This window comes from Loxodonta africana, chromosome 12 (assembly GCF_030014295.1).
Source record: "Loxodonta africana isolate mLoxAfr1 chromosome 12, mLoxAfr1.hap2, whole genome shotgun sequence".
NCBI classification, from domain to species: domain Eukaryota; kingdom Metazoa; phylum Chordata; class Mammalia; order Proboscidea; family Elephantidae; genus Loxodonta; species Loxodonta africana.
Genome location: NC_087353.1, coordinates 7,376,683 through 7,400,004, shown reverse-complemented (window position 1 = coordinate 7,400,004; position 23,322 = coordinate 7,376,683). Strand labels below are relative to the sequence as shown.

At 40.7% G+C, this 23,322-nt stretch overlaps 1 protein-coding gene across 2 annotated transcripts in view; it reads right to left on the bottom strand.

Moving 5' to 3' along the window:
• Positions 1-8,450: 8,450 nt before the first annotated feature.
• The window catches only part of TDRP (testis development related protein), a 48,731-nt gene continuing 33,859 nt past the window's right edge, over positions 8,451-23,322 (bottom strand). For both annotated transcript variants that reach the window (XM_064294981.1, XM_023550575.2), the window contains 2 exons: positions 16,823-16,926; positions 8,451-15,523 (listed from right to left, as the gene is read on the bottom strand). In XM_064294981.1, the coding sequence (XP_064151051.1) occupies positions 15,178-15,523; positions 16,823-16,926 (450 nt within the window). In that variant the 3' untranslated portion in view covers positions 8,451-15,177. The remainder of the gene's footprint in view (positions 15,524-16,822; positions 16,927-23,322) is intronic.

Below are 23,322 nucleotides of genomic sequence, written 5' to 3'. Positions count from 1 at the left end.
CTACAGGATCATTATGAGTTGGAATTGACTTGATGGCCACAGGTTTTTATTGTTAAAATTAGAGTAACTGTTTTGCTCAGGGTGCATTCATTCCTAGAAGAAGCTGGTATCAAATCCTAGAAGCTCCAAGACTGTGCCTGCAGGGCTTTTCCAAGCTTCGGGAGAGGCAGAGAGAGGAAAGGCACAAAAGCCAAGCCAAGGATCTGGAAGGCAGCGCTTATCATTCACTTCCTTGCAACTATAAAAGCCTAGGTTAGCGCTGCACTGGAGCAATGCAGGCAAAGCAGAGGACTAAGGTATCCTGTGACCTCAGGAGTCCTTGTTCACCAAAAGCTCTCTTGCGATAAAATTATAGCTGGATGAATGCATACACAGCCCTGGACAGATTAAAGACTTTTTAAAAACTAAATTCCAGGCACAAGACCTTCCTCCCCTCATTTTTTAAACATCTGCCTTAAGGCTTTTTTTTTTTTTTTTTAAGGCTGGTTAATTGAGGGTGTTGTTTAATTAACATTCCACTGTCATTTTCTTAACTTTGCACACGTTTTACATAGGCCTAGACTAAGCTCCTCAGGATACCACTGTGGCTGTAGAAATGTCTCCAGAAAACCTCCTAATTCACTATAATCTTCCCACCCAGCCGGCTGATTTTGTTCCCAAGTCCACTGGTTAAACTCCTTCTCCTTCTTCTGTCTAATCCTACATTCCTGCAAAGGAACAAAATGGTACGTATTTCTGTTTTATGAAAATACCTGCAAATATTATACAATCCCTCCGGAGCCCAATCAAGGGAAGCTGATGGGCAGCGGCACTGAAAGCCAGGAGCAGGTACCCTGCAGGTGGCCGTCACTCCCCAGCAGGCCCTGTGTCCCTAGGAGCACGCCGTGGCCACCGCCTCCTGGAGGGAAAAGCCGAATCTGAGTTACGAGGCTGATGACGGCAGGAGCTATGCCAGGAAGCCTTCAAACCCACTGCCGTTGCGTAAGGCTTACATAACCTCATTTAATCCTCACTGGAAATGCAACATAAAACATCATCATCCCTGCGTCAAGCGCAATGGTTAAGTGCTCGGCTGCTAAGACCCACCAGCGGCTCTGGAGGAGAAAAGACCTAGTTGTCTGTTCTTGTAACAATTACAGCCTAGGAAACCCCATAGGGCAGTTCTACTCTGTCCTGGAGGGTTGCTGAGTCGGGATCGACTCCACGGCACACAACAGCGGCCACGACAAGGTATCTGGAAAATCCAAGCAAATCAACAATAGAAGGTCTTACAGATACTCCACCAGGGCAGCCTCTTCTGTCCTGGAATGCACTATGTCACTCGCTGGAAACAAACAGCATAAATGCAAGTCACTAAATGAAAAGTCGCCAGGAGTCACCACCTGCTTTTCCCCCCGCCTAAACCCCCCGCGAACTTCCAGATCACCCTACGGTATTATTACAACTTGCAATGTATTCTAATTGAAGATTCACTCTAGGTTTTCAGAGTTAATTCTCGGAGCCTCAGGGTTTGTGTGTTCCTCTAGTTGGGTTTGGTGTATCCTCGATGGGCACCGACTCACAAGCTTCTGTGCATCACCTGGAGGCCTCCCCAGTGACCAGAGAAAGGAGAAGACGCAACGATGCCAAGAGTAACACCAACTGCAGAGAAGTGTGCCGGGGTTCCATGAGGCCAGAAGTGGAAGTTCCCTGCACCCAGGAGCTGACATGTGACGGGTGACAATACCGTCAACGCCATCATCCTTCCCTTCGCCTCTCTCCCTCCCCTCATCACCAGGAAGCCGTCACATAGGCAGGGAAGCTTGTCAGTGCCATCCAGAGGATATGCTGGACTGAACTAAGGGGACACAAAAACAAAGACGGTCATCTCTGCCCTCATGAGGCTTATCATCTGGACAGGATGACCATGTCCACAGGAAACAAGGCACAAACAAGAGTGCAAGGCACGGCAGGCAGGACCTGGAGGTGGACGGTCCACACTGGCTCCTTCAGAGACCAACAGGGATGGACAAGCACAGCAGGAACTAGAAGCCAGGCGTCTGCTGCGCTTCCAACTCCTGCCATCTGTCCTCTCACTAAAACAGTTAAGTGAGGCTGTCAAAGGTCTTTCCGATACAGCTCAAAGCTTGGGTTTCAAGGCTACTCAAAAGACCAGGTGAGCGAATAAAAGCCCCTTGTGTGGGGGACAGCAGAGCAAGTGGGAGGACCCAGCTGACCTCCCAAGACAGACCAGACTCAGCTCCAGGGACAGGCCTGCAGAAGCCTCTGTTTAGCCTTCCAGGTTTCTTCTCCAAAAGTCTCTTTCCAATCGACACAGACACGTTACAGCCAAAAACACTGGGGCCAAAATTTAAGCCAGCCATTTTATTTGACATTTTGTTTGACTATATTAAGGCATTTTTTTAATGGTTTTACTCAACTTAAAAACAAGTACTTGAAGTTTTTGTTTGTTTTGTTTCGCTCATTTCTGGTTTTGTCTTTGGTTGGGCTGAGATTTTTTTTTGCAGAAAATCCAGTTGAATCCTCAAATAGCCAGCAATTTTGGCTGGAATTTCCCACTTCGGGGAACTGAAATATATCAACTCAATCAAAAAATAGTTTACCTCCTCGTGGGAAGTAAACTGTTTTGTTTCTTTACCCCCACCCTACCCCCAAAACACACAGCACCACTTCACTGTGCCAAGTCATTGTCTAAATTTAAAACAGGCAAACAAGTTCTAGAGGCAAGTGGCCTTAACCCTGAAGAAGGACGCAGGAACCTGGAGGGACAGTCACTGGAAGATGAGAGGAAGTAAGCAAGGGGACAAGTTTTATATAAACACATTCTAAAATTGAAACTCAAAGGAAACCAATTTCAAATCTTTTGTAAGGCTTTCCAACAAGTAAAATGGCTTCAGTCCATAACTCACCATCTTTTTAGATCCCTACAGGCTTAGAAATGACAACACATCTTTTCCAAAATCTATGCAGTTAAAGGATAATATGGAAAATGAATCTGTGTGCCAAGCCAGACATGCCTGATCAAAAATGCTTGTCTTAGAAGTTATTTCGTGATGATTGAATCCTTCTGAGCTGACTGTAACTTTAGGCAAGGGCTTAGCATGGTTCTATTTGTTTTATGATTTGGGTAAATTACTGTTTTTCTCCAATGCGATGCTAACACTGATATAAATAATATGCCATGCCTTCTGAAGAATGCATGAATATGACACACAAAGGTGATACCTACGCATGAAACTAGAAGACACGGTAAAGAGTGGAGCCTGTGTGCTAACCTGTCCCAACGCGGCTCCAGGACCAGCATCAGAAACAACTCACAGAATCCTTCCAGCCTTTGTAGCTAACCACTGGCTTATGAGACTGTAATGTAGAACTGCCACATAATAAATTACACATTCAGAGAAAATCCAAAGTTATAAACACCGTTAATCTTGTCTGTACCCTTTTCTAAATTTATTTCTTCAATGTATTACAGAGAGATTGAAAAATAGAGGTAAAAAGTCCCTTCATCTTAACACCACCTTTAAGTTAAAAAATATTACCATTTTACCATACGGCTGTGTGTGCTTCATTCATTACAGAGAGACAAGTGGGGAAGGAACGCACCTTCCACCACCTCCCTGCCGGAGGGAGGTCTCCCTTGTTGGGGGCTCACTACTCACTAGCATGAATGACCTTGCAGCAAAAGGCAAAACTTGCCCAATCAAGGGTCATACAATGAGTGGTTTCCAAGCATCAGTACGTCAATTAGCTGAATGGGATTACTCTATATTTTTAAAACTACCGATTGCCAAGAAAATAATCTGCCTTTTAATCCTAAGTACACTGATACATCTTATGTTCTGAGCTGTCAACGTAATGGGAAAATGAAAGTACAGTAGATGAACAAGAGACAGACGGATAACGCCCATTTCCAAGATCCCTTCCTCAGAGATGCTGACTCAGGGTAGGTGATCTAGACCTCACTAATCTAAACTTTCATGAAGCCCCCTGAGGTGACTGGGACCTGAGTCGTCTGGGCACGCTCATGCGAACCAGTAACCACTTGTAAGCATGATATAACAAAGCACAGGGCCTGTATCTTGTTCTATTAATATCTTCAAATGGCAAGTCGTCCCAGTCCCGTAGCCACTGGGGGCACTGTTTTCTCTCCCCCTTGTTGAGGCTCCTCTATCCCATACCGTAAGGTCACATTAAAATCCTAACCTTCGAAGACGATTATTATGATTGGATAATGCATGAGGGGTACGGACTTAAGATTTTAGCCTTTAGGGGGAATTTTCCAGTACCTCATGCATTATTTCTGCAACTGAGCTAGAGTTAAAAACTGTCACCTAAATACTATGACTATTTAACAGTATATTTGACATCAGAATCAAGACTCATTCAAAGGGTGTTTTATTAAATTTGCACCATAATCACTCCTGACAGTGATCTTGTCTTTTTTCCCCCTTTCCTGTAGTACCGGGAAAAAGGGCATGAAAGCACTCATAAACTTGAGAAGTAACTGAACATAAATAAATAAATCTCACTGTCATTAAAACCGAAAAAGCTCTCAGTGAAACCTGAGGAAACCACTCAACAGCAAACACTGCAGTAAACAGTTTTTAGAGTTAAGTTTGGGGAACGGGGCGGGGGGGGGGACAAAAAACTCACACCAACTAACACAGGATTTATGACCTTAAAATAAACAATCTTTTTCACCATAAAGCACCTCTTCACCATTCACATTTCTGGTCTTATCTTTTCCCAGTCAAGCAAAAATGCCCAGGAACAAACTTAGTCTAGGAAAAGCTCACTACCGATTGGCTTCCTTCCTCACTTTTAATGAATAAAGGACAAAAAATACTCACTGGACAATAACACAATCTGCTGTTTTCTAGAAGACAAAGGCCCAAGACAACTAGGGTAAATCAATGGTTAACTGGGCTGGAGGACAAAAAGAAAACGGGTTATTGCCCAAGGAGAACATAAATATTGACATTTAAAAATATAAAGATTTAAAAATATCTGAGCCCTGAAAATTAAGAGTAAGCCTCCATTACTGACCAGGTAAATAATATCTTTTCCTTCTTTATCCTCTATTTCACAATATAAAGAATATAATCAGAAAAAAAAAGTTAAAAGAAAAAGCAACTTATTAAAATCACATCTGCCCTACAGGTAAATATCATAACTATTATGCTCTTAAATGAGGAAAACAGGCATCCTGCTGCCGAGTCCCACTTCATTCTGCTACCACGTTCTTTGTTCAGTACCTGAGCAATGCTGATGAGCTATTTTTTTAAAAAGGCACCAATAGTTATAAACAGAAGTGACTTCCGCCCGTTTGTAAAAGTGAACGTTTTTAGATTACTCAGGCCCTACCCACATGTTAAGAACTCCTATTAATAACAACAATATGATCAACCAGCACCAGGCACACGCTGCACACACTTTTAAATGATTGTCTCAGTTCTCCTTACAGCAACTCTGTAAATTGTATTATTATTCCCCTTTTGCATGAAGAAACTGAGTCTCCTTACTTGAAACTGCAAAAGGTCACAAAGTCAGGAAGGTAGGACTGGGCTTCAAATCCAGGTGTGTGGCTCCACAGTCTGTGAACACAAACCATGACATCCTGCCTCCAACAGGCAAGGATGAGAAAGACACGAGATAATCACTTTCCAGGGTCAAATGCTCTAAGCACTCTACAGACACTAATCCAAGACCTCCTTTGATTTGAGTGCATTCATTCATTACTCATTCATCCAACAGAAGTTTACTGTGTGCCTTCTACGTGTGAAGTTCTCACTAGGTACGAGGGGTCCAGTGGTAGATAAGACATACAGAGTCTCTGCCCTCTTGGATCAGTTAGTCTAGCAGAGGAAACAGTAAACAAACACTTGTATGTTATGAAGAGACTGAATCAGTAATCAAAAACCTCTCAACAACAACAAAAACCCTGGACTAGAGGGTTCACTAGGGAAAACCCACAGCCAATCTCACACTCAGTGAAGAACAGGCTGAGAACTTTCCCCTTGAGACTCGGAATGAGACAAGGATGGCCACTTTCACTTTTATTCAATATTGTACTACAGGTCCTAGCCAAAGCAATAAGGCAAGAAAAAGAAATAAAGTCCATGTTGGGGGTGGGGGGGGAAGCAAAACTATCTCTACATGCAGATGACATGATCCTATATATAGAAAATCCCAAACAACCCACAAGAAAGCTTCTATAGTAAAAGAATTCAGCATAATTACAGGATACATGATCAACACTCAAAAATTAGTTGGCTTCTTTACACCAGCAATGAGGTGCAATAGCTTCTAAAAGAATAAAATACCTAGGAATAAACTTAACCAGCAATGTAAAAGACTTATACAATGACATCTATAAAACACTCCTGAGAAAGACTAAAACGGACCCAAATAAATGGAAAGATATTTCATGTTCTTGGAAGGCTTAATATTGCAAAAACGTCAATACTATCCAAAGCTATCTATGGATTTAACACAATCCCGACCAAAATTCCAACAGTATTTTTTTATAAAAATGGAAAAACCAATCCTCAAGTTTATATGGAAAGGCAAAAGGCCCCAAATAGCCAAAGCAATCTTGAAGAACAAAGTAGGAGACCTCACACTCCTCAATATCAAACCATACTGTACAGCTACAGTAATCCAAATAGCCTGGGACTGCTTTAATGACAGACACATAGACAAACTCAATGGCATTGAGAACTCAGAAATAAATCCATATATACATAGTCAACTGATTTTTCCAAGAGTGAAGTCCATTCAATGGGAGGGAACAGTCTCTTCACCAAATAGTGCTGGCAAAACTGGAATTCCACACACAGAAAAACAAAGCAAGATCCAAACCTCACAACTTATCCCTCCCCCCAAAATAAACCACTAATTCAAAATAGATCAAGGACCTAAATGTTAAATCCCTAAAGTTCTCGGAAGAAAAAATATAGGGGCAAAGCTATGGGACCTAGGTTTTTTAAACGAGATTATCAAATATGACAACAAATGCTAGAGCAGAGGAAGTGAGAATAGATAATAGGGTCCTCATAAAAATTACTCATGTTAATCAAAAGACTCTAACTAAAGAGTAATGAGGCAACGTACAGACTGGAAAAAAACTGAGGGGAACCATATAACCGGTAAGAGTTGGATATCCAAATATATGTAATACTACTAAAATTTAACAACAAAAAGACAACCCAATCAAAAACAGGCAAAGGACATGATCAGACACTTCACCAAAGGAATATGAAATTCAAGTGGCCAACAAACACATGCAAAGATGCTCACTGTCACTGGCCATTAGAAAGATGCAAATCAAAACTACAATGAGACACCACTTCACCACTACTAGAATGACAATGATCAAAAAACAGAAGGCAGCAAATGTTGGTGAGGGTGTCAGGGATTGGAATTCTTATTCATTGCTGGTGGGAATGTAAAATGGTACAGCTATTGTGAAAAATACGGTGAATCCTCAAAAAATTGAAAAACGGAATCTATCATAAAGCCAAAAAAAAAAAAAAAAGCCCCCCCCCCCGCTGCCGTTGAGTCGATTCCTACTCATACTAACCCTACAGGACAGAGCAGAATTGCCCCACAGGGTTTCCAAGGAGCAGCTGATGGATTTGAACTGTCGACCTTTTGGCCAAACACTTAACCGCTGCTCCACCAGGGCTCCAGAACTACCATCTGACCCAACAGTTCCACTCCCAGGTAAATACCCTAAGTACCTGAAAGTAGCAGTGGAAACAGACATATGCACGCCTATGTTCACTGCATTATTCACAGCGGCAAAAAAGTGGAAACAACCTAAGTGTCCATCAACAGACGAAGAGATAAACAAAATATGGTACATACATCCAATGGAATACTAGTCCGCCATAGAGAGAAATGAAGTATCGATGCACGCTACAACAAAGGTGAACCTCGAAGACATTACGCTGAGTGAAACAGGTCAATCACAAAAGGTCAAATACCGTATGACCTTGGTTCTACGAAATGACAGGAACAGGTAAATCTAGAGACACCAATGGTTATTAATGGTTACCTGGGGTCGGGGGGGGAGGGAGGGAGGGAATCAGCCTTTAGGAAGCAGTGAGTTTACGTTGATGGTGATGGGAAAACTGGCATCGATTAGGGTAACAGCTACACAACTTGACCAGTGTAACTGATATCACTAAGATGTACATCAGAAAAAGGGCGAAACGGCAAATTGTGTGTTGTGTATTATCTCACAACAACAGCATCAATCAAAAACAAAGAGGACGCAGTTGCTGATATTACTTAGGTGCAACCAAACACCTCATGAGATAAATTCTCTTGGATTAGGGGTTCAGGGTCATGGCTTTGAGGGACTATCCAGCCAACTGGCCTAATACTGTTTTTAGAGTTTCTGTTCTACCCCGCGGTTTGGTGAGTAGTGCCTGGGGTCTTCAAAGCTTGCGAGTAGCCATCCAAGGTACAACTATGGTCTCCATCTGCCTGGAGCAGCAGAGGAAAAAGGAGAACTAGGAATTGGACAAAGAGCTGGACCTCAGGTCTAGCTGCTTATAAACTCCTGCCTTCTTTGCAATGAGACCAGAAGAACTGCATGGTGCCCAGCTACCACTACTGAACATTTTGGACAGAACTGTACAGTTTGCATTCATAGCATTATAAGTTTCCTTCCCTAAAGCTAGTCAAAAATGTTAGCCAATTTCCGGCTAAAGGAGACCAGTCACTATACCAGCCATGGAAAGCTTACAGCTCTGTCTTCTCTGGCAGCTTAAAGGAGCATGCAATGGCAGTAACTTCTTTTACATCCCTTTAAACAAAACTAAACTATTTAATTCTAATATGAAAGGTTAACACCCGCCAACTTTACACAGCTCAATCCACTTGGCCCACCCTAATCCAGCGGCTGTCTTGTTTTAGTTTTCTCTATTTAAAGTGTTTTAAATATTCAAGAGTGACTGCAGCGTTCTTTCCATATGACTTGTAGCTGGAGTTATTCAAGACTAATTTAAGCTGAGGGAAAGGCCACAGGATCCACACCTTGCATGTATTCGGTGTTTTACAGCTTTACCAACAGCCTTCAGCTTTAACCGATCTCATCCTCACAACCCTCAGGATATATCATCTTATAAATAAGACAACTAAAGCGCAGAGAGATTACAACGTAACTGGCAGTGCTGGGGCGCTAGGCCTGGCACTCTTCCACAATTCACTGCTATCCTTACCGCACTCACAGACATTAGAAATTAATATTCATAGGCATTTCTTCAATAAGGCAAAGTTGAGCTGAAGGAAAGCAGTGAGCCATCAATGGATGCTCACTAATTACCAAGTTTGACCGCATGCTCTGAGCACTAGCAAGCTGGCTCTCTTCGTTCTGTTTACTAAATAACACAGCTCCAATGTTTTCAAAATAAGAAGTCTTTTTCAGTAGAAATTTTATATTTTCCAACTGGCAAAAGCTAGGTTCATCACCTTTCGGTTGTTAGCTGAAGTTATTTTTCATTTCCACATGATTTCTTACTCCACAGTGTAAATCAAAAGGCATTTAGGTAACAAAGCAATACTTCGTGTTAAAACTTAAAATCTCTGCATTCAACTTGCTGAACTTACAACTTCTCTCAATAGCTAACTAAAAAACAAAATGAAACACAACAAAAAAACCCGCTGCCGTCAATTCCAATTCATACGGACCCTACAGGACAGAGCAGACCTGCCCTATCAGGTGTCCAGGGAGCAAATGGTGGATTCGAACTGCCAACCTTTTGGTTAGCAGCCGCACCTCTTACTCACTACACCAGCAGGGCTCCTTAACAGCTACCTGGTACTAAAAACTGAGACAAAAATGCAAGTTGCACTGGATGGTTTCAAGGCTTCCTGGGAAGAAGTTAGCCTGCTCTCCACCTGGAGTGTCCACCTCACCCTGCCACTCTTCGGGGGCTGTGAGTTGCATAATAAAAAAGTGCTATGCAAATACGAAAGGGTAGAGAGTAAACACCTTTACCCTCCTCCAGCTCCTGCCAGATATTCAGTAGATAATCCAATGGAAGGCCACTGCAGTGGTTAGTTTTTGAAGAACTAGGGTATAATTAATAAAAAAAAGGGTATAATAAATCACTTAAACATAAAATTCAGCATAACTTACTCCAACTCAGAAGTCACCGCAGTGTCTCATATCCGCGATTATAAACAACCATTACGAAATTACAGAACACTGGGCCATGAGAAGAGTAACTTACCACTGCACTTTAAATTTGCCTCAGTGTTTATTCCACCTGAATGCTGGATGAACTAGCTGATGTCAAAAATTACAACCCCAGTCAGAAATGCTTTTACTTAAGGCAACATATTATACTAGAAAAAGAAGGAACAATTTTTATTTCCTCACTAGCACGTGATTTAAACTGCAAGGGGGCCATTCCGAGTATATTACTGCTTCATATCCATCACGCTAAAATCACTTTTTACCAAATGGAAAAAAAATGGCGGCGGCAGCAAGCTCTCTTGGTTACCGTTATGAATTGAATTGTGTTCTCCAAAAACATGTGTTGTAATCCCATTTGGGAATGGGTTGTCTTGGCTATGTTAACAAGGCAGGATTAGTGTAGGGTGTATCTTGACTCAATCTCTTTCGAGATATAAGAGAGATTAAACAAAGGAGCAGAGGAGAGACTGGGTAAGAGAGATGCCAAGACATGTGAAGATCTCCAAGGAACCAGAAAGCAGAGGTTGAAGAAGCAAGGACCTTCTCCCAGGGCCGACAGAGAGAGAAAGCCTTCCCCTGGAGCTCGCACCCTGAATTTGAACTTCTAGCTTACTAAACTGTGAGAGAATAAACTTCTGTTGTTAAAGCCACCCACTCGTGGTATTTCTGTTGCAGCAGCACTTAGATAACTAAGACAGTTACACAGCACTGTTTATACAAGCTCTGGATTATTCTGAACATTTAGAATAAAAAGACAAACTTAGAAAAATCATCTTAGCCCACTGAGCTCTTCAGCGCTTACTAAATAGTACCCTACCTGCTGGTCTTTTGATTGTTTACATTCAATCAAGTATCAACTGAGGCAGAGCCATAAAATCAGAAAGAGGCTAAATGGCTCAAATTGGGAGACAATGGGGACACGAACATTCCCCTTGCCCGTGACAAGAGCCAGAAAATCACCATACGGAAATCAGTGATGCTGGTCCATGAGTCAGAATCCAAGACACACTCCGAAACTGTGATGCCGAATTCCCCAGAGTGCCCTGCAGCAATTTCAAAAGTAGGCCAGATGAGAGAAGAGGGAGCCTTGAGGGGAAGCTTAGGCTTGCGGCGTCAGTCTCCACTGGAAAGAGAGCTGGAATCTTCAGTGATGAATGGAAAACACAAGACAGCTTGCGGGTGAAACAGCCAGTGGAGAAGAGCTGGGAGAAGCATGGTCTCTGGTCGAGGAAGGACCCACACTGCAAGTAAGATGGAATGGAGGTACTAGAAAAGGAGAGGGGCATCTCATTATCAATAAGAGGGGACAAAGTCAAGGAAGAGGAGTACGTAAGAGCCACAGGCCAAGGGCAGGCCATCTTAGAGACCCCTCAGGAAAGGGGTGACTGAGAGTGGACAGAGCTGAAGCCAGCGGGTGATCATGAGACCCACAGAGGGGGAGGACGTGAAATTTTTATTTTTACACTCTTAACAACCAGGCAAAGTAGAAAGCTTTCCAGCCATGTAAGTAGTTTTGAGGTGACAGAGTACAGAGTCATAGGCAGAAACTCAATTGCTTAGGATACATTTTTACCAGAAAGGAAAGAAAAGGAAAATGACACGATGTCGAGTTATCACCAAATGTTTCACTTACCTATTTCCAAAAGTATCCATACTCGAAAAATAACGCTGATGATTAAGGCATTCCAGCCCATGGTTCAGTTACTCAGTTTTTCATCAATTCTGTCTAATCAATTCCAACTCACAGAGGCCCCGCAGGACAGCAGAACTGCCCCAGAGTTTTTTCAAGTCTGTAATCTTTACACTACAGAAGCAGACTGCCATATCTTTCTCCTGAGCAGTGGCTGGTGGGTTTGAACTGCCAACGTTTCGGTTAGCAGCCAAGCACCTAACGAATGCTCCATCCGGTTTTTAAGGGAAATTAATATTACCTTCCATAATACACCACTGTTATCTGAAAAAAAATGTTTTTCCTAAGAGATGGTAATGATTTAAAGAGACAAAAATGATTAAGTCAAAAATATATTATTATGGCTAGTATATTCATTGTTTCCGAACTAATGCGGAGGGGTAAAAATTTGCTTAAGGATCTAACTCGTTAAATAATCAACAGTGAAATCAAAAACAAAAACCAGGGTACGTGCCCAGTCCGCTTCAGTAACACTGCTACACTGCGTGCCCCACCAGGAGACGCATGTTAGGAGCCCGGCGGCTTCTGGTCACACACAGTCCTGAGCAAGCACTATTCATTCACAGAGAAACACAAAGTGGCAGTTCGAATATGCAAAAGATCCATCTTAAGAACTTCATTTGAAATTGTTCATTTATTTATGAAAAAGTTTACATGTATCGTCTGCATTTTAAAATGAGGTTTAAAATTCAGGGCAAGTGCCAGCAGCTCTGACGGAACACTGAAAGCCGTTGGGAGCATTCGCCTTTGAGTGGACGCTGACGAGCATGCAAACCAACAAAGCAAAGTGGTAAAAATAGTATTTTTATTTTTTGAAACTTCAGCATTAAGAATGAATCCTACCTTCTTTGAAGCCAATTGTTTTCTTATCAAAAAAAACAATAAAATCACTTCATAAGGAGTACAGACAACTCTTTCTTCACACAGTAAATCCCCTTGTGTGTATACAGAATTCAAACAAAACCCCCAGATCAAAACCTCATTCTCTCATTAACCTGTGAACATAGCAGAGAAATTTGCTTTGGTAAGTTCTTCTTTCAGGAAAAAAAAAAAAAATTTAGCTTTCAAAGCACACCAGTAAATATATTAAAAAAAAAAAAAAATCACATTCTAATTTAATCAGAAACACAGAAGAAAAATCTATTTTTACATTAATGAATTTTTGTAGATAAGAAAAAAATTTGATTTACACGTCATATTCCAATCCCAGCCTGGCTTTCTCTTCAAATTTTGAGGACAAATATTATAAAGCTATTTTACCAACTGTGCATCACAAATCTATTATCCAGGTGAATTACAGGCACTTAACGTTACAAGTACAGCCATAACTAACTGCAGCTGGTCACGGTATCCAGCACTCCCCAAAAGTGGGAGAAGTAGCATTCCCAACCTTCTTACATGTTACTACCATTTCTAGGGTCTCAAATACGTTATTTACTTTCTTGTGCCTCGAGACACTGTTAGCCAAAGATAAACCCAAACCCACCTCCCGCTTGAAAACATCTGCATAAATCCTGAAACGGTTCACGTCTGTACAATCATAGCACACGTTCCTTTAAGGGGACTGACGGTTGCAGTCTGTACACCAAACTATTTACCTGAGGAAACAAGATTTTCAACTCTGCTCTTATGTCAGAAATTATAAGCCTTCCTCTGCATTAAGAAACAAAACCTCCAGGCATTCAAGATTCTAACATAAGCTGGAATTTGTATATTAACACCACTTACAACGTGTCCCCCTTTGAAGGCTGGGTCAAGTAAACTCCTTGTTCTACTAAAAATATATATATTTATTTAAATACTATGTTATGTTACAATACAACGCGGGTTGCCATCAAGCACGTTCAGAAATCCCACAGGAACAGTAAATGGAGCAGCCAATTAAACGCAACAGCACGGAAGTGCAAACTGAACAATTTGAGGACAAGTTCATTTTTTTTTTTTTTTACATGAGGGGAAAACACAGTGTAACTGGAGGTTTTTATGCAAAAAAAAGAAAAATCTACGTTTGCTTTTAAAACCACTTTTACCTAAGACAGATATCTGCACCACCTGCTAAGGGCCATATTGTTAAAGAGACACATATTACTAGTTTACCTGATAAACACAGGATCCCATCGTCAAGGTCAATCAGCAAGTCTAGAGACATCTTTAATAGGAGAGAGACAGAGACAGAGAAAAAACTCCCGGGCAATGCTCTCGAATTATTCTTAAGTGGGGGAAAAAAAAATACAGCATCTTATAGACCTAACACCAATCACGACAAGTATCTCACTTTGAAAAAAGAAAAACTGGGGCATAATAGAAAAGAGGTACTTCCAGTTATTTTATATACAGTTTGCATTCTACAGTGAGCAAATTAAGGGTTCCAAACAAAATTAAGAGTATCAAGTTACTAAAATTTATCCATACTTTACTGCATTCTTTAATTAATCTGTAAACAAAAGAAGAGAGTAAATATTTAGAAGAAAACAAAGAACATTTAAAAGTTCAGGAGAAGGAAAACACAATCTCCAAGCATTACCTAGCCGATGTGCACCAGAGGCTATTCCCCCAGACGACAGATGAATATACATTTTTAAATATTGACATTTTATACTCAAATATAACCTTTGCTTTTCTAGTATTTAATTTGTCTACCTATTTTTAATTTAATAAGGAAATTTTTGATTTGCTAAATTAAACAACATTTAACATAACCTTTGGAAGATTCATTTTACCACCTGGACAGCAATTTTCTGACAACAGGAAAGAACTGCGTAATTGCTACTTTCTCATGTTTCACAGACTGCTCGTATATGCTGCGTGCGAGAGAAAGGTAAGAACTACAACTAAGACTGGCACGAAAACAGGTCTGTGCCAAATGCAAATCACTGCTATTATCGTACAGGACAGCCTCCAAAATTTACACCTCCAGTTTCAGCAGAACATGGATTCTGAGAAATGGGCATTTCTACGGTAAGGCAATCCAATGTACGACCCCTGTAAATAGTCATTAAGGAATCACAGTATGCTTGGGAATTTCAAAATTCAATACATGAAAATAAAGATCCAGATGTGAAATGCAGGCAGAGAGTAGGTTCTCTACTCTTTTTAATGTGAGAACAGACGGAAAGGCTTAATGATAGATACTAATTAAAAAAAAAAACAAAACACGATACAGCAAACTCTAAGACTTAATGAAATACAAAGGTGCAATATTAGGCAAATTTTGGTTTGAAAATACATGGAAATAGTGGGCTTTTTTTTTTATGTAGCATTTCCTTTCACACTCTCATTCCAATTCTTCCCAGTTCTCGGTAAGGTTACCTCTGCTTTGCCGTCTAATGCTGACCAGCTTCCCGGCTGACTTGATGCCCCATCTGGAGCTATTTCCTGAGCTGGCCAGGGTGGTATACTTAGAAGAGCCTTTGGTATCATCTTCCCAGCCCGGCCAAGACAAGTGGTCGCTCGTGGGGTCGCCGGAATCAGCTGCTGCATCTTCAAGAGTGATTTTTGGAGGCTCCCAACCTTCGATCTCATCTGGCTTTTTAGACTGTGTATTCTGTTTTAAAACCAAATTGTCCCAAAATCCAGACTTCTTCTCAGTCTTCAACTCTTCTTTTAATCGTGAATTAGGTCTGCAGGAGATGAGAATGTTAGGTGTTGGTGATCAAATTGTGTCACTTTTTTAAATTTAAGGGTCTTTTTTTTAAGACATTTTAATTGAAAGTTAACACAAATCTGTACATAGAATTTAAAATATTAAAAATTAATAAGGAAAAATTACTGTCACAACATGTTAATAAAACTGGTAAATGCTACACTTTACACAGAATCCCATTTCTCAATATACATGCAAAGAACTAGTTGTCTGGCAAGAAGACACAAACATAGAATTACAGAAAGGCAATCTTTTCAAGGCAATATGAAAGCTGCTTGGTTTAGGGAAGCTAGATGATGACAATTGAGAGTCCAGATGAAGGACTAAGGGGGCAGGGGAATTAACTCCATTTACCAAAACAGATTTTCAATAAGGTTACTCGTACAGCAAGCGGGTCTCAAACAAGCATCTGATAGGTAATTTGTTCAACGAAAATTAAAAGTCAGCACACCACTACAAACAGGAAAGGAAGGCATCCGTCTAATTTAAGGAAGATCGTCGTGAACCATAACGAAAATGACTACAGAGATATCATTATCTAGATCAGTGGATCTTAGCCTTGACTGCAAAGGAGAATCACCTGGGAAATGATTTTTAGAAGACCAGTGTCCAGGCCCTACCCCTAAAGATTCTAGTTTAGCTGGTCTGAGATGGGGCCAGGATACAGAGATTCTCACATGCAGCCAGACTTGAGAAGGGCTGGTGTGTCACAGGTCATCGTGACAGCAGAAAGTACTGACCTGCACTGTCTTCCAGAGGAAAAGAACATGGGTTTGGTCATATGCACCTAGCCAGAGCAAGTAAGGGCCATATACCCACCTGGTAAATGTGGAAAAGCACTGCCAAGGTATCCATTTGTCCTCCAACAAAAGTAAATTCTTTACTTTTAGGGTCACCAATTAATTTTAGGGTCACTAATTAAACAACTCTTCAAACCACTGGGTAACTATGCCATGAGTAACACCATTAGGTAGCCAATGAGTCTGTATTTTTAAACATATTATTTAAAAATACTATTTAAAATTTCAAAACTGCTTATAATAAAGTAGCAGTATGCCTGCTGATATCTATTTAATTTCCTAAACTCTTTTACACTTTACCAATTAATCTTTTGTATTTTTAACTAGAGAAAAGAAGACTGACTCATTTACCAAGTAACCCAAAAGCAGCCTGACGTAAAATTTTATTTACACTGTTAAAACAACCATTTTCCACCTCCTGAGTGATTTCACAGCTCTCGTGAAACAATCCTTTTCTTTCAACACGTATGACTTACCCTTTGGACTTGGGGGATTTACACCTCTCAAGAAGATGCTGCTTGTCATCCCTATTAAACAGAGACGTCACTTCCTTCCAGCCTCGAAAGCTTGCTCCTTGTACCTAATATGGTGTTAAGAAAAATATCCTGAAATCTGATGTCATGAATAAATAGCTAGCAATTTTGTATTCCAGTAATTTATGAAACTGAAGTCTAGAGAAGAAATTGGCGCAGATTTCCTCTTACCTCGCTCAGTGTGCACGCATTTAATCTCTTCTCACTAGTCACTAGTGACCTCAGGTGTTGGAGTCTTAGTCTTAGTGGCCTATCAATCATACTGAACAAAATACCCACATTGAGTAGCAGACTAATCAATAAATGCATTTTATTTCAAACAGGTTGTGCCATAATATGATGACATTCACCAGAAGACTAGTTAAAATATGGATACAGGACAAGTGATATGGAGATTCAAGTTTCCCTGACTATACTGTTGAATTTCAAAGGTAAAACAGAAAGAAAAAAAAAAAAGTCAACCACCTAAAAAGGAGAAAACATCAGGCTGGCATTAACCTTCCCACATTCAATGCTAGAATATAATTAGAAAGCAGGGCTCGAGACTGTTTTACCCATCCAAGTATAAAGGTAATAGGCAGACTTTTAAATATATGACAGAAAAACTTACACACTCTTACTGAGGAAAAAAAATAAAATAAAATACAGCAAATGAATGAATCAAAATAAAAAAATACAGAAATGATAAAAACTACGATAAAAACTAGCCACGAGCATTAAATCTATTTATGAGATTAAATTATATTAAAAAGTGGAACTTTACTGCTGAATAGTACAAATAATATAAATACGATAAATACAAATACCTGATGAAAAAATTTTTTAGAAGATTGAGTGACCTTCCAAGCCATACTGAACCACTGCCTAACCATCGCACCTAAAACGCCACCTGACTCCTCAGAGTCTGGGGGAATACTGCCTTAATGGTTATAATTTGTAAAGCTGAACGTTAATTTGTAGAAAACCGGTAGGATACAAATGATTTTTTTGGCTAGTAGAGATTGAAGTTGCTTCTGACTATAGAAAAGATAACCCCAAAGTTTATGGTTCCAGTGTTCCGTAGGACATTAACCACTTCAATGTCTAATTTCGCAATCTTATTTCAGCCTTCTTTCCCACCCATCAGCCTTCTGCACCCACCTCCCAGTCTATGTAAGTATCAATTTCCATACCCTCCCCTTTAAACCAGCCTTGTCATTAATGAGTTAATTAAAACTTTAACAGATACACTTTAAAAAAAAAAAAAATTCTGAGAGTTACATTTTGACCCAACCAAGATCAGGAAAACGATGGAGAGAAGGCAGAACGCTAAGACTGGCAACTACCTCTTTCATAGCAGGCTATCACATTATGTTGTCTAAAATTTGAAGTTTTTCAGGGTTTTTTTTTGTTTTTTAAACAACTATTGTCTGTCCTCTTGGTGTTTCATATCTATTTCTTAATTCTCAGATGTATCTTTTAAAAGAACTGTATCTCTTATGATGAATAAACATTTATATAAAGTATTCCTTGTTCTGTTTCAGTTTTTTCTCCAAGAAAAATTAAGCAATTTTAAATAAAAATATCATTTATAGTATGATCCAAATTAGCATGCATATTGTGATGCAATTACGACACCTATTTTCGTTCATGTTACCTGCTACCTGCATAGAAAAAAACATCTAGAATTGTGTTCACTAAATGTCAACCCTACTCATTTTTTGCTTTGTTCTTTGAATATAAATAATAAGTAATATAAATAATATAAATAAAAAATATTGGACATGACATTAGTTTTAGTTATATATTCGTATGTATATATTTTTTTCTATATATATTCTATTACTAGCCTTAATATAACTCATGATTTTCAATTTAAACCCAACTGCCCTATTGAGATTTTTTTTTTTTTAATTCAGTGTCTCTGGCATACAAAAGGAGCTCAGTTGGTTGCAGGAACAGGTTCTTCAAACCTAAGCGGATGAAATTCATTAGGGGTAATATTTGGGGGGAGAAGGAATGGGGGTGAAACACGGTTTAGCTGCAGAATAAACAAAAAAACCGTGGGGTTATAAGAGTGAGTGGTAACCTCTGTGGTGGAGAAACTCTGCAGGCTCCGTAAGCACCACCTGTAAACCAAAGACTGACTGGCATCTCTTTTTATGTAAGTTACATCATATACAGAAATTTAAAAAAGTGGATTACTTGTTTAAATGATGTATTTTATTATATAAATTGTTGTAAAAGCATTTCATATAATAATTTTCATTATATATTGCTTTATTGTATGTTTTTACATCTTATCATATAAAAAACACTTGTATATATACCTGCATACATACATACAGGTCTCTTTGATGACAGAGTCGATCAAACGATGAACAGAATTTTCTGGGGGTGGGGGTAGCCTTACTTTTATTCCTTTGTAATTGGGAAAAGGACTGCCACTTCCTGAAACGACACTGGCTGCATTCACAGCATACAGCTTTTCTCCTGCACCCTCACTTTCACCCCCACAGGAGAGGGGTAACGATACGCACCTTACAGAACAGTCACCAGCGACACCGGACATCTAAGGGGACAAGGTGGTTAGGGGGTGGGATGGGAAGGAGCTCAGAGGGACAAAGAGGTAACCTCTCTCTACACAGTGTGCTTTTGAGGCCATCTCTCCGTGGCCTTCTCTCTGTTTGCCCGCTCCTCTCACCCAGTTACCGTGATACAGCAGGCTCTGGGCCCCGCTCTTCGAGGGCCTGACACCACAGGGAAGAAGTAGGGAAAAGGAGAAAGATGGTCACTGCTTACTCCTCAGACTCCAGGCCAAAGGAGCCCTTGCACTGCCATCCGTCATGAGTAGGAGATCCAGCCCCGATTAATTAACCAGTAAGTGTGAACTAGTCAGGAGTGTCACATTCGCGCAGACCCCTCAGGGACCTATAGGTAGGGTTCAGCTGGCCAGGGCTCAGACTTGGGTGTTCTGTGCCATATCCATCTATCCCAATATGCAGTCTCGCTACACTGTACGTTAGTTAAGCCATGCCTGGAATAATTGAACGAACAATTTAAAATTGATATTTATAAACTGGAAGTTACTGAGTGGAAAATAACTAAGAAGGTGATGGAATTTCAATGAATGTCACAGAAGAAATAACCAGAGCTTGATTTAACTGAGAGGAGACAGACTGCTACCTTCACATACTGAAGGGCTGTCACAAAGAAGACAGAGAAGCATTTTATTAGGATTCCAAGAGGCTTAAACAGACAAATGGGTGAAAGAAGAGGAAAATGGATTTCAGTTCAGTATTCAAGAGCTTTCTGACACTCAGCTGTCCAAAGATGGCAAGAACTGGCACCATGGTTAGACATGTTCATTAACAAGCTGGACCGCTGATGGTTGGCAACGTTTAAGAGAAGAGACACCTTTCAGTGTCCCTTCCAAGGACCCCAAGGCTCAGCTTACAAATCCATTCCCTGAGAGCATCACTCTTTCCCACAGACTATGCTGTATAGCTCTTGCTCTCATATCATGTACATCGGCCAATTTCACTAGACTGAAGGGTTCTAGATGAAAGAGACCTTTTTAAAGTATTTGCGTTATTCCAAAGATGATCTGAGGAAAAAACGATAGTATTTAAAATCCATGAATTCTCTGAAGTACCTATTTTACCAGAGCACACAAAGTAAACATTTAATGTTTTCAAACAGAATTGAAGTACATTAGGTATCACACTCGACCAAATATTCTTTCTCAATGCTGATGACCGTATTTTTATTTCCTGTTACCTCTCAGCTTCCTTATCTACTCCAACTGACTTCCTGGATGTTAAGAAAACTTCCATTCATAATTTTTCACTATCCTTCTCACACACAAACTCTCCAAAAGTTCCCAGAAGACTCTGACAACATAGTTTCACAGCCGGTTCTTCAATAAAGGCATCTTCCTCCCATTATGCTGAGTGCTCTTTTCATCAAAAAAAGTCAAAGACACTTGAGACTGTGTTGACATCTCCTGTCTGGAGGGGAGATGGGAGGGTAGAGAGGGTTAGAAACTGGCAAAACCGTCACAAAGGGGAGACTGGAAGGAGGGAGCGGGCTGACTCATTAGGGGGAGAGTAAATGCGAGTATGGAGTAAGGTGTATATAAGCTTATATGTGACAGACTGACTTGATTCGTGAACTTTCACTTAAAGCACGATAAAAATTATTAAAAAAAAAAAAGTCAAAGAGTTAACTGGGTCGTTCTGTGTGACATTAAATCCCTTTTAGTTTAAGGAACTGTAAAGCTATTTAAATTTATGAACTTTTATTTCACTAGATTTAGGTGGTAAGGAACAATGGGTTCCATGACTTACATGCAGCCTCACAGCTTTTCTGAGGGTCACTGTCTGTTCCTGACTCTCAGGACAAACATTTGGCAAAGAACTGTCCGGGAAGAATCTGCTTTGGCAATGTGATCAACGGTCTAGGTGTTTTCACCATGTGACGCAGTGAATGTGTACACAATTACTTACACAAGGACAAACTATGAAGATGACATCGACTTTATGTAATTACACAACAATTTCACTTTGGCAGTTTACAGTATTTCTGGAAAGCAGTCAATTCTGAGTCTGTAAGCCATGCAAATCCTCTAAACCCTACTGAGTATACTGAAATTCATTTGGATCTCTTCTAGTGAGGACAATTATGATTAGTTCAGGCTCCCTGAGCTTTCCATAAACTGAGATGTTGAAAGTCAAGGGCAACGTGGCTGTCTTGGAACAAAAAACAGAGAAAGGAACACTACAGTTAAGACTAAGCAGACAGCCTATAACCTCAGCTCCACCAGACCACAACGAAATCTGGGTACACACATTCACTCAATGAATGTTATCAAATGCACGAGATAAATGCATTCAAAGTTAAGAGAGTGTTGCTGTAACCACTCCCTGGCCTATAGCACACATCCCTTAGTCCTCATCTAAAGCCACAGATCTAAAAGGCGAATCTCTGACTTAACATAATACAAATAGTAAATAAAAGCACCACCAAAAAAAGAATTTTTAAATATTATTTTCCAAAAACGTAAAGACAAACCACATGCACCTTGCTCTGAGCTAAGTACGTGAGCTCTAAACTCCACGCACCAATACCTCTGGTGTTTTAATACCTGTTTATCGTCGAGTCGATTCTGACTCAAAGAGACCCTATAGGACAGAGGAGAACGGCCCCACGGGGTTTCCAAGGCTGAAATCTTTAGGGAGCAGACTGCCACATCTTTCTCCCGCAGAGTGGCTGGGGGGTTCAAACCGCTGACCTATCAGTTCACAGCCAAGCGCTTAACCACTGTGCCACCAGGACTCCTAGTATTTTTATAGAAGCATATGATTAGCTTCCATCATCTCTCTTCCCTCTCCTTTCCCACCTTTGCCTGCCCTCTAGTTCCCTTTTTCCTATTTTATTCGCACTTATAGAAATGGACTTTATCTTCTGGGTGCGTGCAGGAACAAATAGCTCCTTCTCTGTTCTGAGTTCAACCCTTCACTTTTATGTGGAAGAGCGTCACACCCTGCGACAGATCCTGCCCTCTTACAAACCTCAGACCCAAATCTCCAACTGCCCACTGGGCACTTCACTTACATGTGCAATCATTACCCTCAAGTCGCCGCACCCTGAGAAGGACAGCCTCTCCTTGTCCTCTCACAGCTTGCCTTAACCTCCCCCATCCCTGTCAATGACAGTGCTGTCCCATTCCTCGCCACCAGGCTGAGAATCTGTAAGTGACTCTGCCCACTGGGGTCTGCGTTCATGCTCAGCATATGAACTCGCTCTCCCTCCTGCCTGAACTCCACCGATTACAAGCCATGACTGATACGCAACAGTATCCCTATACAACACCTATCCCAACGCTGCAATTCATACTAAACCAAAAACCCCTCGCTGTCAAGTCAATTCCAAATCATAGCAACCCTCTAGAACAGAGGAAAACTGCCCCACAGGGTTTCCAAGGAGCGCCAGGTGGATTTGAACTGCCGACCTTTTGGTTAGCAACCACACTTTAACCACTAAGCCACCAGAGTTTCCACAATTCATACTAAGAGGGCTGGAAATACCTGCCAGGTGACCTGAGAGCTGGAACTTCCATCAGCACCAACAGTCGGATCTCCCAGTTCACTGCTGTAACACAGGGCCTCGTCAGTGTCCACAAGAAATCAAAGAATAAATGAAACTCTCTGTCTTTGCAACTGAGCGATAAGAAGAGGCTGGAGCAGCATCAATTTGTATGAATAAATAATGGTGCACACACAGACAAAAGCTGTAAGGAGTTCTGAGAGATAAAATACTAATATACAATTTAAGGCAAATAAGAATCGCCTGGAGCTGAGAGGAGATGGCAGGACCTCGGCAATGCTGACTGAGTACCTACTATACACAGGGCAGGTATTGTCCTCCTGGAGCTTGTAATAATCACAGCCAGCTGAACGACC